Source organism: Candoia aspera, chromosome 5 (assembly GCF_035149785.1).
Source record: "Candoia aspera isolate rCanAsp1 chromosome 5, rCanAsp1.hap2, whole genome shotgun sequence".
Lineage (NCBI taxonomy): Eukaryota > Metazoa > Chordata > Lepidosauria > Squamata > Boidae > Candoia > Candoia aspera.
In genome coordinates this window covers 58,148,930-58,163,716 of record NC_086157.1, presented here as the reverse complement: position 1 = coordinate 58,163,716, position 14,787 = coordinate 58,148,930, and the positions used below count along the sequence as shown (strand labels likewise).

The window sequence follows — 14,787 nt, the reverse complement described above, 5'->3', positions numbered from 1 at the left end:
TAGCCCTCACAATCTCACTGGCAGTTCACTTACTTCTAACCAAAATGACTGAATAAGGGAGCACCATACAAGTAGTGGGAACTTTATTCCAGCCTTGGAATAAGCATGTATATTGAATATATGTATATATACTGTACGTTAATCAGTTCAGTCATGTCCAATTCTGGAGAATGTCTGGACAAGTCCCTGCAGTTTTCTTGGCAAGGTTTTTTGGAAGTGGTCTGCCACTGCCTGCTTCCTAGTGTTGAGAGAGAGTGACGGGCCCAAGGTCACCCAGCTGTCTTCGTGCCCAAGGCAGGACTAGAACTCTCAGTCTCCCAGTTTCTAGCCCAGTGCCTTAACCACTGCACCAAACTACAGTAGCTCTGAATACACACACCCACACAGAGAGAGAGAGAGAGAGAGAGAGAGAGAGAGGGAGAACACACACATACATATCTATACAGACTCCAAAAAGACCGTAAGTTTATTATGACTGGTTCTAAAAGGCCATGTCCCAGTCATGCAGAGCAAACGTTTTTCAGGTCCTCCTTTTGTTTTTGCAGCTGAACATTCATGTATGCATACTGAACTACTACTGACATTTAAATCAAACAAATAAATAAATGAGTAAATAAAATTTGAGGAATCCTTAAGAAAAGTATTTGATATGGCACAAGGAACTGTAGTAAAAATGTCAGGACCTCACCACATGCATAGAAGAACCAAGAAAAGGCTCTTTGGAGCCCATATACAGAATTAAAATACAGCACTCCAGGGTTTTTCAGCTATGCCAGAGAGGGCACCTCATGAATCTTTAAACTATTTCCATTTAAGTGCTGCACAACACCTTTCCTAATCTTCCATTTCTTCTGTGCTATTCCATTCCAGGGTGTCTACCCAATCTACACAAGCTAAGTAAGGCAAATAGATTGCTCTTAAGAAGGAGCATCTAAGTCATATTGTGCTATGAATAAGTCCTGTTATAAATATGGGAAAATTCTTTTAATAATAGCTTGTCTTCCAAAATTAAAAAATGGACAAAAATAGGATCAGACCTGTTAAAGCTCAGGAATCTAAATAAAACTTGCATATCAAAATTTTCACAAAAAAGATTAAGGGCTAAGTTTGGAGCAGGGAAATAAGAAGGCAAAAAGGTTAGTCTTGCACTTAAGAGCCAAAGGGATTCCAGTAAGGGTAACACTAAAGCAGTATTTCTCAACCTTGGCAACTTTAAGATGTGTGGAATTGTGGGAGTTGACGTCCACACATCTTAAAGTTGCCAAGGTTGAGAAACACCCCACTAAAGGATATGTATATGGAAACTTACTTACCGATCTGTCTAGAACTGTAGGGATGAAATCGTATCCAATACCTTCCACTTCGTAAGTTGTCTTGTCAGTTATGTTTAGTTTTTCAGGCTCCGCTAAGATAGATCCTTCAGGATCAACACCTATAATCTGCAGAGCAGTTTGTGATTGAATATTTTGATTTTCAATATACAGATTTTAAAAGGGCAATTAAATTAAATCACCGAAATGACTAAATCAAAACTGCTGTGTCACTGGTGGAAATGGCGCCTCTGCAGTTATACCTTGGGAAATGTCTAAGCTGAATAGTGGAATTTTGAGCACTTCCATTTAAAATGTAAGTATTGTGTAGGTATTCCATTTTTCACTCCTCACCAGATTTATTTTGGTGAGAAAAAAGATAGAAAATTGGATCATTACAAAGAATAGGCAACAACTGGATATTGGTAGAAGTATATAAATGAGCCTCGTATGGCGCAGAGTGGTAGGCGGCAGTATTGCAACTGAAAACTCTCCCCATGACCCGAGTTCGATCCCAGAGGAAGCTGGATTCTCTCTCGGGTAGCCGGCTCAAGTCGACTCAGCCTTCCATCCTTCCGAGGTCGGTAAAATGAGTACCCAGCTCTCTGGGGAAGGTGACGACTGGGGAAGGCAATGGCAAGCCACCCCGCTATAGTCTGCCAAGAAAATGTCATGAAAGCGGTGCCCCTCAAAGGGTCAGACGTGACTCGGTGCTTGCACAGGGGACCTTTCACTTTTCATCACATATAAATGAGGCAGGGTGATCATACAATAAAAGCCTCATTTGGAACCACAGAAAATCTAACATTTTTTTAACGCATAAAGAAAAATCTTGCTGTTCTTAGATTACTTTCACTTGGATTTAAAAAAGGCAGAAGTCAAGTAGCTTATTCTGGATCCCATTCAGATGCTAGATCTCATTACAGTAAAATTACATCTTGGGACAACAATCAAAAACAGTCTCCACCAAACAGAGGGGAACATTAGGTTACCTACCTACTTGGTATGAATCAGTCTATCACTGAAATAATTTTATGAAGGGTGGGGATCACTTTACAGATCCCCCCAAAAACAGCCTCATGTACTTTTAAATAAAGCACTTCATTTGCAGTTAAGATTAATCAGTCTATGAGACCTAAATAAAAAGCAATTGCCCTTATTAGATATTTGCATAATATCATGATCTGAGACATTTCTTAAATAACTGCCCTAAGAAATAATTTCTTAGAGTCAAGTCTGATTTCCCACAAAATGAAACATAGCTGACATTAAGAAATTAAAGGAGAATGCATGAGTACTCGTCATCTTAGAGGGCAAATCAATATTTCATCCAAATATGTTTAAGGAAACCGCAACTCCTTGGGTTGTTTGCTTCCAAAACAGAAAACTATCCTGGGAGATGGTGAATTTTAGTGTAGAAGTACAGTGTGGAAGGAGTACTTTACTCTTCCCCAGCAGTTGTTTTTCTGCTCAAAAGTTTTCCCAGGTGCTTATTTTCCCCACCCTTTGTAGAGCTCTAGTTCATATTTTCCTTTCTAAATGTACATCTGGAATGTGAGAGGAGCAGCTTACACAGAAACATGTTAATCAGCTCCACTCTTTAATTTTTTATTAATTAGTAATTGTTCAAGATATAACACATGACACCAGCAGCCAAAAGCTTACTTCTGAAGCCATTATGTAGTGGATTGTTTTAACAGCGTTAACTAAATGTAATCCACTAACAGTAGTGGATTGTTTTAACAGCGTTAACTAAATGTAACAGAGGATTGTCTAGGGCAACATCAGACTCTGTTTTATAATAATCAGGCCCCATTCTCTGCATTGACTTTATTTCACAAAAATTGAACACAACCGTCTATACCGTTCTCAATATATGGGAAAGCGCATATTGGATAGTGCTATTCCAGCAGACAACGTTGAGACAAAAAAAAAAGGAATAAGCAAATTACCAAGCAGCATACAATAATACTTAAGATACTTTTACACTAGGAATGTCTGTTCACTCAATATTAATGTAAAGCTATTACGTTATTCCATGAGGTAATATGCCATAGTATTTCTTTTTGTGCTTAAAGAATAAGTGTAGTCATTATAGGAATTTTATCTGAGCGTACAAGCAGTCCAAATTTTCCTGAGGCACACACGCCCATGGCGAAATGTAGCAAATGAACTCAAGAACAATCAAGTTTATGGAGAGTAGCCATCTCAATAAATGCGATTTCAATCATCACAGGAATGACTCTAAGTCATCTTTGTAATCCACTGGATAAAACATTTTATTTGTCCCCTGTACAGTTTGTATGGAGAAGAAAATAGCCCTTTTGGATCACCTGCCATTTGTTATAGCGCCTGTAAGGTATAATCTACAAGGGCATATATATGTGTGTATACACATGCACCATACACACACACACACCCACATCAGTAACTTAAGCAGTAACACAATGCCCTTCTTTGGGGCTTACTTTGCATCCAGGGCATTTCTCCTTGATTTTTCGGCCAATACCAGTGATGGTGCCTCCTGTGCCAGCTCCAGCCACAATCATGTCTACTTGACCTATTGAAGAGGCAGAAACAAATATTTTACAAATATTAAAAAGCTGTATCTACATGAGCAATAAAGAACATTTACTTTGCTCTTAAGTCAAGATGCTTTTTCATCAGTGACCCTGAAAAACAAGATACAATATGGATGTCTCGTGTTGCTATTGTGTAGAGCTTCTGAAAGCTATCATGGGAAGAGAAGGAGCTGCACGTGTTTGTCACTTTACTACAACCCAGACTTTACCAGCTATGAATGCTGACGAGCATTTCATATGTTGAGATATTTTATGTGTAAGAATATTTTGCCCTGCTCTTTTTCTGCTCATACTTTATTCAACCTGGCTTACATTAATTATCACAATTACATTGATAAAGTAGTCAGTTCTTATTGTATCACATTTGATAATCAGCTTGTAAGTGCAAGAATGAGTGTTTTAGCTACCCAGAGCCCTGCCTTCTCCTTATATGATTATATCTTTTCTCTCTTGTCTAACAACTTGGGGATGTATAATATTCCTTTCTCAGGACTGCATTCCCTGTATTTCATGATCCATGAAAGCTTATGCAATAATAAATTAGGTTACCTTTAAGGTGCTGCAAGAGTCTTCACTGTTTTTGTCGCAAAACTCTTCAGGTGCAACTAGAAAATTCCTGTACTTGCTAATGTAACATGCAAAAATCCATCTTCCAATTTCCCAGTCATTTTTTTGCAGAAGCAGCGTTTATTTTTCTGTACCGTTTTGACACATCTGAATTTATTTTGGATTTGTTCAAAGATACTTGAGTCTGAATCTTCGTTCCCTTATCAGTTTCATCTATCAAATATCTCCATGCATCTTACTTTAAACTGCAACATGAAGTTTAAAACAATATCCCAATACTTGAAAAAGGTCTCTGGGCCTGCATGGGATCCAAAGTGCTTCTTCTAATTATTTTCAAAGCATGCTCTGCCCTATTTCTTATATAGAAGAAAAAAGGACAGTTGTGTAGGGGCTCCCTCTGCTGGTTTCCAGGTAATAAATATGATTAATACACCCTCTCCTCATTTAGCAATCATAATTGGTTCCAGCAACTTTTAGTTAAGCGAAATGGTCACTAAGTGAACGTGTGAGAGAGAGAGGCTGCGAAGATCACTGGTTGCTGCCGTCTCATTCCAATAAAGTTCTCTCATAAGGTGTCCTGTGCCTGACCCATTTTTGTTCCTTTTTTTGCCCCCTCCCAGGGTGGAGAGATTGCTTAAGCAAGCTATTTCTTCCTGAGCTGCTTTTCTCCAAAGCACAGTGCTTCCCTAAACAGTGCTAACCCCAAGTTAACAAGCTCAGCTGTGACCTTAATTAGTTGATTAGAACCTTTCAGCCCACAGCAGAGGCTGCCTGAAACTGACCAGACCTTAATCAGCTTCACACCAAAGGCTTTTGTTGTCAGGTGCAGGAACTTTGGTTGTAAATACACGCATTGGTCAGAAAATGAATTTTTTTACCACCGCATTGGTGAATAGTTGCTAACCGAGGTAGGTGTTAAATGAGTAGCAGCTATAACTGGATTATTTTTCCAAAACATGCTGAGCCCCCCCAAAGTTACATATTTCAAGGCATGCACAGCTTCCCCTACCCATGTCCTCACCCCAACATTTTTAGTAATGTTTAAAGAAAATATGTGATGTATTTTCTAAATTGGCCACTGCTTATGGGAAACTTAAGCTCTTGTTTCATATAACATACCAAGCTATAATATCATTTGTATGGGTTCATTTAGTATCTCATGTAAGCCAAATCCAAAATCTTGTTCAGCTACAAAGCTTCTTCAGCAGCCTTGGTATGGTGCCATCTCTTCAGTCTGGATTATGCAATATGGATATCATAGATACATCTTCTGTATATATGGTTGGCATGTACACATGCCGCAACTACAGTACCTCATTAAGTAGGCTTTGATTGAACCTGCTGCACAAACACTATTTTAAAAATAAACAAGGCAAGAAAACATCTCCAGGGCCCACAGACCTGTAGCATGAATGGGGCACCTCTAGCCCACAAATCCAGTCTAGTCTGCCATGTCAGCCCACCCAGTCTGGGAATCTCAAGCAAGGGCCCTCCCCTTATGTTATCCCCCAAAGCTGGATCATAAAGAAATACTGCCAGTTATAGATAAGTATCACCTGTGCCATGGGGGTACTCTCTCACTCTGAGGTTCAAAGTGCAGCTACTCAGGTACTCAACTGAATACTGCCCAACAAGGCCAGGTGAGATTTAAGAAAGCGCTCTCTTCATGGTGAACACATAATGTTTAGCAGAGAATGGAGGATGGTAAAACTTCCATTTGTGGATTTGCGTGTGTGTGTTTAGCAGGAAGCTGCTTTGATATAGATGTGTGTTGACATATACACACATGCACGCATACACACACATACCAATTTACGATACAGGTTTTAGACAACTATTCTGCAGGTTTTGGCCATTGTTGTTAGGGGACACACACTGCCCTGGAAATCTATGGTTCTTAAACCCGTTCTAAACAATCTAGGAATTTCAACAGCTGTCCAGATTTAAGATTTGCGCATTCCTTTTCTAAGCTATGTACAATCCATCTCTTAAAACAAGTTGTTTCTGGAATTAACTTGGTCACTGGAAGAGTCCCACAAATTACCTACAAAGGTAAGTTGGCCGTTGGACTGAAGCCTCTTGCACCCTTATTAATCAATTTCTCCTAACATATTTTCAGTTTCCCAGAAACTCCCTATTTCTGGAACAGAAGCTATTGTAAAGCACAAAACATACCTTCACATTGCTGAAGGATCTCCTCTGCTGTTATGTCATAATGGGACAAGGGGTTGCTGGCATTGCGGTACTGTGTAAAAAAAACACAGAAAAAATAGGATCTACAATAGTCTGACCAATTCAATAATAGTGCAGATGTGACTCAGAAATAGTGCAGATGCAAGATATACCATACATACATACATACATGGACAACACCCCCTGAAATGACTTTTAAATGGTTTGAGTTGCTGTTTTATTGTCCTTGTTTTTTTATGTCAATGTTTTTATGTTTTATTGTAGCTGTATTATTTCTATTAACCATCTTGGTGAAAAAACTGAAAACAAGTGCAACAGAAAACGGAAAATAAAGTAATGCTTTTAACATTAATTTTACTAAATATCACAAAGAAAACTATTCTAAAACTCAACCATCAAGAATACAAACCCCTTCCCTTCCCTCCAGAGGTATTAAAACCTCTGTAGTATTAATGATGTACTAGCCCCTCCTTTAATCACCACTATATATGTAGGGTAATTTGCATTTTACATTATATTAGAAAGAGGCTGTTAAGATATTCTGCTGACCCTTCTGTGCCAAGAATGTCTCCTCTTCAATAGCCAAAACCCCACAAAGCGGGTCCATCTGACAGGAAGAGATTGCACAAAAGTTCACTTGAAATCAACGGAACAAGTTAATAGCAACCAGTGTCACCCCTATCAATTTGTTGTGATTTAAGCAGAGGTTGGCCTACAGTGATCTGCAGGAAGAGACCCAAAGAATTAATGGATAGTAGAAGATAGAATATTTCCACCATCGCAAGTTCAGGCAATAAAGTACCTGCTTTCTCTAAAACAAGTGCTTTTTCCTCTCATCCTGTTTCTTAACATAGGAGCATTTTTTTCTGCTTCATATTGGTAGTGCATGAATAAATGAATAGAGACTATCTTCCATGGTGCCCAGCCACCTACATTTTTTTCTTCAGAGGGTAAGTTACCTGATCCAGTATGTGGGAGTTGGGGATTTCATTTTTCAATCTCCATGCCACCCCAACATGCGATTCTGGAGAATCAAACCTGGCAGTTGTTGGAGTCCTCACAATTTCAGCCCCCAGGGCACGCAGCACATCCACCTATTTAACAGCAATAATCAAAATGAGCCAAAATGTCTATGCCTGTACATAGACAGTGCTTATGCAACTAGACTGTTAAAGTGGTTACAGGGACTTGGAGCCAACTCAAAATCAGATGGTGCTCTGGATTAGCTATTTTAGCCCCATTACACAACTAATGCAAAACCTTATTAAATACTAAGATAGCAGGTTAGGACTAGCTTTCTCACACACCGCACTGCTGACTTACAGTGCCTCAGTAAACTAATACAACCATGTGTGGATCACTCAGTGTGTCATGGGCCCAGATCAAACGTTCCCAGAACATCCGATCGGACTCACGCACATGAATGAAGTCAACATGTGTCAAGACTTGCGAGTCGGTAGAAGTGGGAGGGGGACAAGCCAGGAGTGTGAAACCATCTTGTTTGGGCTATCTCTGGCATCCAAGGTCAAGCTGCCAAGCCACTGGAGACATCTGCACAGAACTGAATGAACTGGCATGAGAAAGAGAGGCTGCATAATGAAGAAGAGGGAGGGGGTTGAGTTCCTTGGGCTGTTTAACTTGGAGAAAGCGCGGGAACTTCCATTCACAACGTTTTCCCTGTACTGCGCACTATACTCCATCAAAGAGATTTCTACTTTAACCACGTATGAAACGAATTTAAAGGTAAGCTGAGTAGGGCAGTCATCACACAGTGATAAACATCTCTGACCTTTTCCATGCTCATTTTCTCTGGCATTACAATGATACAACGGTATCCTTTCACTGCAGCTGCCAAGGCCAGTCCAATTCCTGCAACCAAGAAAAATGTCACTAAAAAAAGCCATACATTTGTCTTATATTCTGAAATTCTATACTTAGGAGAAATATAGGCAGCTACCCTAATCCAAGCAGTTAGCCTAAACCAAGCAACTATTGATCGGATTTAGCTCAGTATTGTGTATGCCAAGAATAAGCAACCTGGTGTCCTCCAGATATTTCCCAGACTCCCTGTTAGTCCTTCTGGCTACTTATGGGAGACGTAGTATAAAACTTCTGGAAAGATATCACTCTACCTATTCCCAGTTGCGCACTGGCAGTAGCTCTCCCTGCTTGAGCGAATTATGGTATTTTGGGGAGGAAGACTAATGTATAAAATCATCATCCTAATGAGATAACGATAATGCTGCCAAAGGCATGACCTGTGAGCTTGTGTTCAACAGCTGCTTTAGGTCCTGACAATATGAACCAGCTAGACCCCATAATGATAGAGAGAGAAAGAGCTGGCTGAGCTAAAGGCAGACCTTCCATACACTTCTACCTATGCCTACATTTTTCTCCTGACCTATCCATATGGTGGAGTGGGATTAGAGTTCAAAACTAAGCATGCACCACTTTAACATTCCCTCATCCCTTCACAAAGGGATGATTTGACTTGTTCAATCAAAAGCATTATCCTAATGCTACAGCAGACTGGAAAAGGAAGTATAGTGTTTAAAAACTGATAAGCAAAACATTCATCCCCCTCCCAAGTATTTGTAAAACTTGGTCCAACAGTGTTAGTATTCAGTTCTGTTAGAACTAAGATCTCCATTATTTTATTTTTAGTTTATGCCCAATCACTTCATTATTCCAGTTACTTCTGGACTTATATTTTTCAAATCTGTCATCGTCCTTATTTTCAGGAGAGGCCTAGGGTGGGAGGAGAATGACCCCTGTTCAGCAAAGGGCATCCCATTCCATCCACCTCTTGGTACCCCGGTTCAAATGGATTTCTTTACCTGTGTTTCCTGAAGTTGGTTCAATAATGGTATCCCCTGGATTCAGAATCCCGTCCCTTTCAGCGTCCTCCACCATCCGTAAACTGATTCGGTCTTTCACACTTCCTCCAGCATTGAAAAACTCACATTTGGCCACTGAACACGACAATTAAGTAGTAGTTGTTTCAGATGATCAAGAAAAAAGGAGCCCATCAACTTTCTGCGATGGACTTGGCAAATGCCATTTCATCTATCCATATTCTAAGAAAAGGCATATCTGAGCGTGCACACACACACGCCCACACAGACACACACACAGATATCTATAGCTATCATGTTTATAGATATGATAGATAATATATTTATATATCCTAATTGAATAGGGGACTAAACAAAAGGCCTCTGATGAATCAGTTCTGAAGCTGGATTTGGATTAGCCCAACATCCTCTAGCTTTCTTAAGCAACCATATAGTCTGACAATCCACTTCTCTTCTATGGGTTCAGACCCCAAATTAAACATAGAGAGAACTTTTTTTTTCTTTCCCAAGTTTTCCCTCTACCCAATACAGCCCTCATGAAATGTTTAAAGTTGTTCTTCCTCTGTACAATTCAGGGTTTTAAGACTCACGAGCAGTACCCAGACTGGAGAATCAGGGGACTTCAGGCCAATTTCCAACTGCTGCACTTAAAAGTGCTGCAATATCATAAATGGCCTCATAGCTCAGAAATAGTAGAAAAGCACAAAGTGTACTCAATTCCTGACTGAACTGGTCCTTTTAAATTGTGGGCTCCCTTACAATAGTATTGGTAGCAAGAGTGCAAATGTTTCTGCTTACAATTCCAGGTTAATCATCGCTACAAAAAATACTCACAGAGTTCACATTTGAGGCCAAATAGCTTTCCAATCTTGTTGATGCGCACCATGGGAGTATCTCCAATTTTTTGGAGGATATCTGGCATAATTTTTGGAGTCTTTGCTCTACACCAGAAAGACATACAGATACGCAATAAGGGTGGGAAGCAATTCTAAATCTCACTACCCACAACTAGCATCGAAATGGATCAGACTGAATGACCAACTTACAATAAAGGCCACCTTCCAAGCAGGCCTTTCCTCCACCAATCTACTGAATGAATGAGCACTTACGATGTAGCATGGCAATGGGGAGATTCAGAAGGAGATTTTCCAAGCTCCCAGGTACACTTGCTGACAGTATCAGGCCTGATCCATTTCCTCTCCTTTTCTGTTGAATTACAAGGTTCCTTCTCCAAGATGCCATTGGGTACACAGTCAACCGAAACATTAGTGCAAGTCACTGTATCCATTTCAGTTTCAGCAGGGATTGATGGCATTGTGCCTGCAGGAGCGGGAGAAACAAGAGATCAATTGTAGTACAATATAGGACTTACAAAAGATAGTCATTACGACTAAATGAAAAGTAGCACATAAACAGGGTCAGTCTCAAATTTAATAAAAGTACACTGCAACAATGTACAATTCTGCTTTGCCTGCTACTTTCCAGTGGTTTGGCCTTTTGAAGGCTAAGTAAAATAACTAGACCAAACTATTTTGAATCTGCCAGGTTATATTCATTTACTGCTGTAAAATAAAGTATTTAAAAATAGCTTTGCTATAGTCTCATTATTTTCATGGTGCTGAGCTATGTTAGATAAAGTCTCAGGTAATTCTATAGTAGACCAATTTAAGAAAGCAGGACTCCTCAGGCTGGTGCATTCTGAACCTGCTGGACTTCACCTCCCTTAATCCTGTAACCATTCATTCATTCATTCATTATTTTTATCACCGCCCATCTCCCTCATACGGGGGACTCTGGGCAGTTACCAGTAGGGTGCAAGTTACTTCACAATCCATTTAGGTTTCAAAATCAAAACAATGGTATAGAAAACTAGGGTTACTGAGATAACATCTGGGAGGGAAAGATATAAAATAGATGGTGTTCGGGGTATACAAAAAATTTGACAGATAAGATTTACAGGCATTTATATGCACACAAACTAGATTCAAATACATCTATTTCTCACTCAGTTTATTTCACTTCATGACAGCCAGTGGAAAAAGCTGAAATTTCAGAACTCTGGTGTACTGTGTATGCACTTTTTTTATAGTAATTTTATTAAAAATTACAATTAAAAACATAAAAACTAATACAAACTAAAAGAATAAAAGAATAAAAATAAACAGAAAATGGATAAAAGCAAAAATAGAAAAATAGAAAAAAAATATAGTAACAAAAAGTAGTATATAAAGAAATGACTTCCTCCTTCATTACAAGTATAAACAATTTTAGTAATTTATCTTAAAATACAACAAATGATCTCTTCTTCCCATATCTTCTTCCCAGAGATAACAACATATGTTTTAACCTTGATCAAATAAATCAACTTTATATTCCTTCCTTTTACTTCTAACAATCTTGATCTTTAGTCCCTTCAAATAATTTATTTTCTATCCTGCCTTTATTATTTGTCATAGAACTTGATTTCATTTTCTCATTGTCCCATCTCACAAAATTCTTTGAAGCATTAACAAGTCTCTTGTAAATCCAATATAGGAAAGTTATCCAGGTCACCCTTTTGGTTCTCTCCTTGTCTGGAGAGGAATGATGAAAAGCCGGTCAACTTGTCAGCTTTTCATTCTGCCACAGCGGAGCCATCTTCAGTTTGCCATTTCTTCCCTGGAAGTCCCCCGAGTGTGCACTTTTAAAAGGTACCATCTCCTCAAATGCAAAGAAAGGACAAAATAAAGGATTTTACACCAAGTATTTTGTACTTATTAAGGGACATTATTAGGGGCTTATTAAGGACTTCAGCAAAGGATCGTTACCTTGTCGTGGTGCTGGAGCTTGAGCACCTCAATGATGCCATGAGCTAAACCGTGAAGGGCCACCCAAGACGGGAAGGTCATGACAGAGAGGTCAGACTAAATGCGATCCCTGGGGAAGGTAATGGCAACCCACCCCAGTATTCTTGCCGTGAAAACTAAACGGATCAGTACAACCAGAGATATGTCGGTATACCATTGGAAGATGAGACCCCCAGGTCAGAAGATGGTCAAAATGCTACTCAGGAGGAACACAGGATGAGTTCAACTAGCCCCAAACGTCATGACGCAGCTAGCTCAAAGCCGAAAGGACGGCTAGCAGCCGACGGTGCTGGTGGTGAACGGCAAATCCGATGTTCTAAGGATCAACACACCATTGGAACCTGGAATGTAAGATCTATGAGCCAGGGCAAATTGGATGTGGTTATTGGTGAGATGTCAAGATTAAAGATAGACACTTTGGGCATCAGTGAACTGAAATGGACTGGAATGGGCCACTTCACATCAAATGACCACCAGATCTACTACTGTGGACAAGAGGACCACAGAAGAAATGGAGTAGCCTTCATAATTAATAGTAAAGTGGCTAAAGCAGTGCTTGGATACAATCCAAAAAACGACAGAATGATCTCAATTCGAATTCAGGGCAAGCCATCTAACATCACCGTGATCCAAATATACGCCCCAACCACAGATGCTGAAGAAGCTGAAGTACAGCAGTTCTATGAGGATCTGCAGCAGCTACTGGACAACACGCCTAAAAGAGATGTTATTTTCATCACAGGAGACTGGAATGCTAAGGTGGCCAGTCAAATGACACCTGGAATTACAGGTAAGCATGGCCTGGGAGAACAAAATGAAGCAGGACATAGGCTGATAGAATTTTGCCAAGACAACTCACTCTGCATAACAAACACTCTCTTCCAACAACCTAAGAGATGGCTTTATACATGGACTTCCTCAGATGGACAACACTGAAATCAGACTGACTACATCCTTTGCAGCCAAAGGTGGCGGACATCTATACAGTCGGTAAAAACAAGACCTGGAGCTGACTGTGGTTCAGATCACAAACTTCTTCTTGCACAATTTAGGGTCAGACTCAGAAGATTAGGGAAGACCCACACATCAGCTAGATATGAGCTCACTAATATTCCTAAGGAATATGCAGTGGAGGTGAAGAATAGATTTAAAGGACTGGACTTATTAGGGTCCCGGAAGAACTGTGGACAGAAATTCGCAACATTGTTCAGGAGGCGGCAACAAAATACATCCCAAAGAAAGAGAAAACCAAGAAGGCAAAATGGCTGTCTGCTGAGACACTAGAAGTAGCCCAAGAAAGAAGGAAAGCAAAAGGCAACAGTGATAGGGGGAGATATGCCCAATTGAATGCAAAATTCCAGAGGTTAGCCAGAAGAGATAAGGAATTATTTTTAAACAAGCAATGCGCGGAAGTGGAAGAAGACAATAGAATAGGAAGGACAAGAGACCTCTTCCAGAAAATTAGAAACATCGGAGGTAAATTCCAGGCAAAAATGGGTATGATCAAAAAGAAAGATGGCAAGGACCTAACAGAAGAAGAAGAGATCAAGAAAAGGTGGCAAGAATATACAGAAGACCTGTATAGGAAGGATAACAATATCGGGGATAGCTTTGATGGTGTGGTCAGTGAGCTAGAGCCAGACATCCTGAAGAGTGAGGTTGAGTGGGCCTTAAGAAGCATTACTAATAACAAGGCAGCAGGAGACGACGGCATCCCAGCTGAACTGTTCAAAATCTTGCAAGATGATGCTGTCAAGGTAATGCATGCTATATGCCAGCAAATTTGGAACACAAGAATGGCCATCAGATTGGAAAAAATCAACTTATATCCCCATACCAAAAAAGGAAAACACAAAATAATGTTCAAACTATTGAACAGTGGCACTCATTTCACATGCCAGTAAGGTAATGCTCAAGATCCTGCAAGGTAGACTTCAGCAGTTCATGGGGCGAGAATTGCCAGATGTACAAGCTGGGTTTAGAAAAGGCAGAGGAACTAGGGACCAAATTGCCAATATCCGCTGGATAATGGAAAAAGCCAGGGAGTTTCAGAAAAACATCTGTTTCTGTTTGATTGACTATTCTAAAGCCTTTGACTGTGTGGACCATAACAAATTGTGGCAAGTTCTTAGTGGTATGGGAATACCAAGTCATCTTGTCTGCCTCCTGAAGAATCTGTACAACGACCAAGTAGCAACAGTAAGAACAGACCACGGAACAACGGACTGGTTTAAGATTGGGAAAGGAGTACAGCAGGGCTGTATCTTCTCACCCTAACTATTCAACTTGTACACAGAACACATCATGCGACAAGCTGGGCTTGAGGAATCCAAGTTAAAATCGCTGGAAGAAACATTAACAATCTCAGATATGCAGATGATACCACTTTGATGGCTGAAAGCGAAGAGGAACTGAGGAGCCTTATGATGGTGAA

At 40.0% G+C, this 14,787-nt stretch overlaps 1 protein-coding gene across 3 annotated transcripts in view; it reads right to left on the bottom strand.

The window, feature by feature from the left end:
* The window catches only part of LOC134498907 (cystathionine beta-synthase-like protein), a 45,646-nt gene that overhangs the window by 12,755 nt on the left and 18,104 nt on the right, over positions 1 to 14,787 (bottom strand). For all 3 annotated transcript variants that reach the window (XM_063305292.1, XM_063305291.1, XM_063305293.1), the window contains 8 exons: positions 10,617 to 10,827; positions 10,342 to 10,448; positions 9,490 to 9,624; positions 8,442 to 8,521; positions 7,612 to 7,746; positions 6,635 to 6,704; positions 3,779 to 3,870; positions 1,314 to 1,439 (listed from right to left, as the gene is read on the bottom strand). In XM_063305292.1, the coding sequence (XP_063161362.1) occupies positions 1,314 to 1,439; positions 3,779 to 3,870; positions 6,635 to 6,704; positions 7,612 to 7,746; positions 8,442 to 8,521; positions 9,490 to 9,624; positions 10,342 to 10,448; positions 10,617 to 10,822 (951 nt within the window). In that variant the 5' untranslated portion in view covers positions 10,823 to 10,827. The remainder of the gene's footprint in view (positions 1 to 1,313; positions 1,440 to 3,778; positions 3,871 to 6,634; positions 6,705 to 7,611; positions 7,747 to 8,441; positions 8,522 to 9,489; positions 9,625 to 10,341; positions 10,449 to 10,616; positions 10,828 to 14,787) is intronic.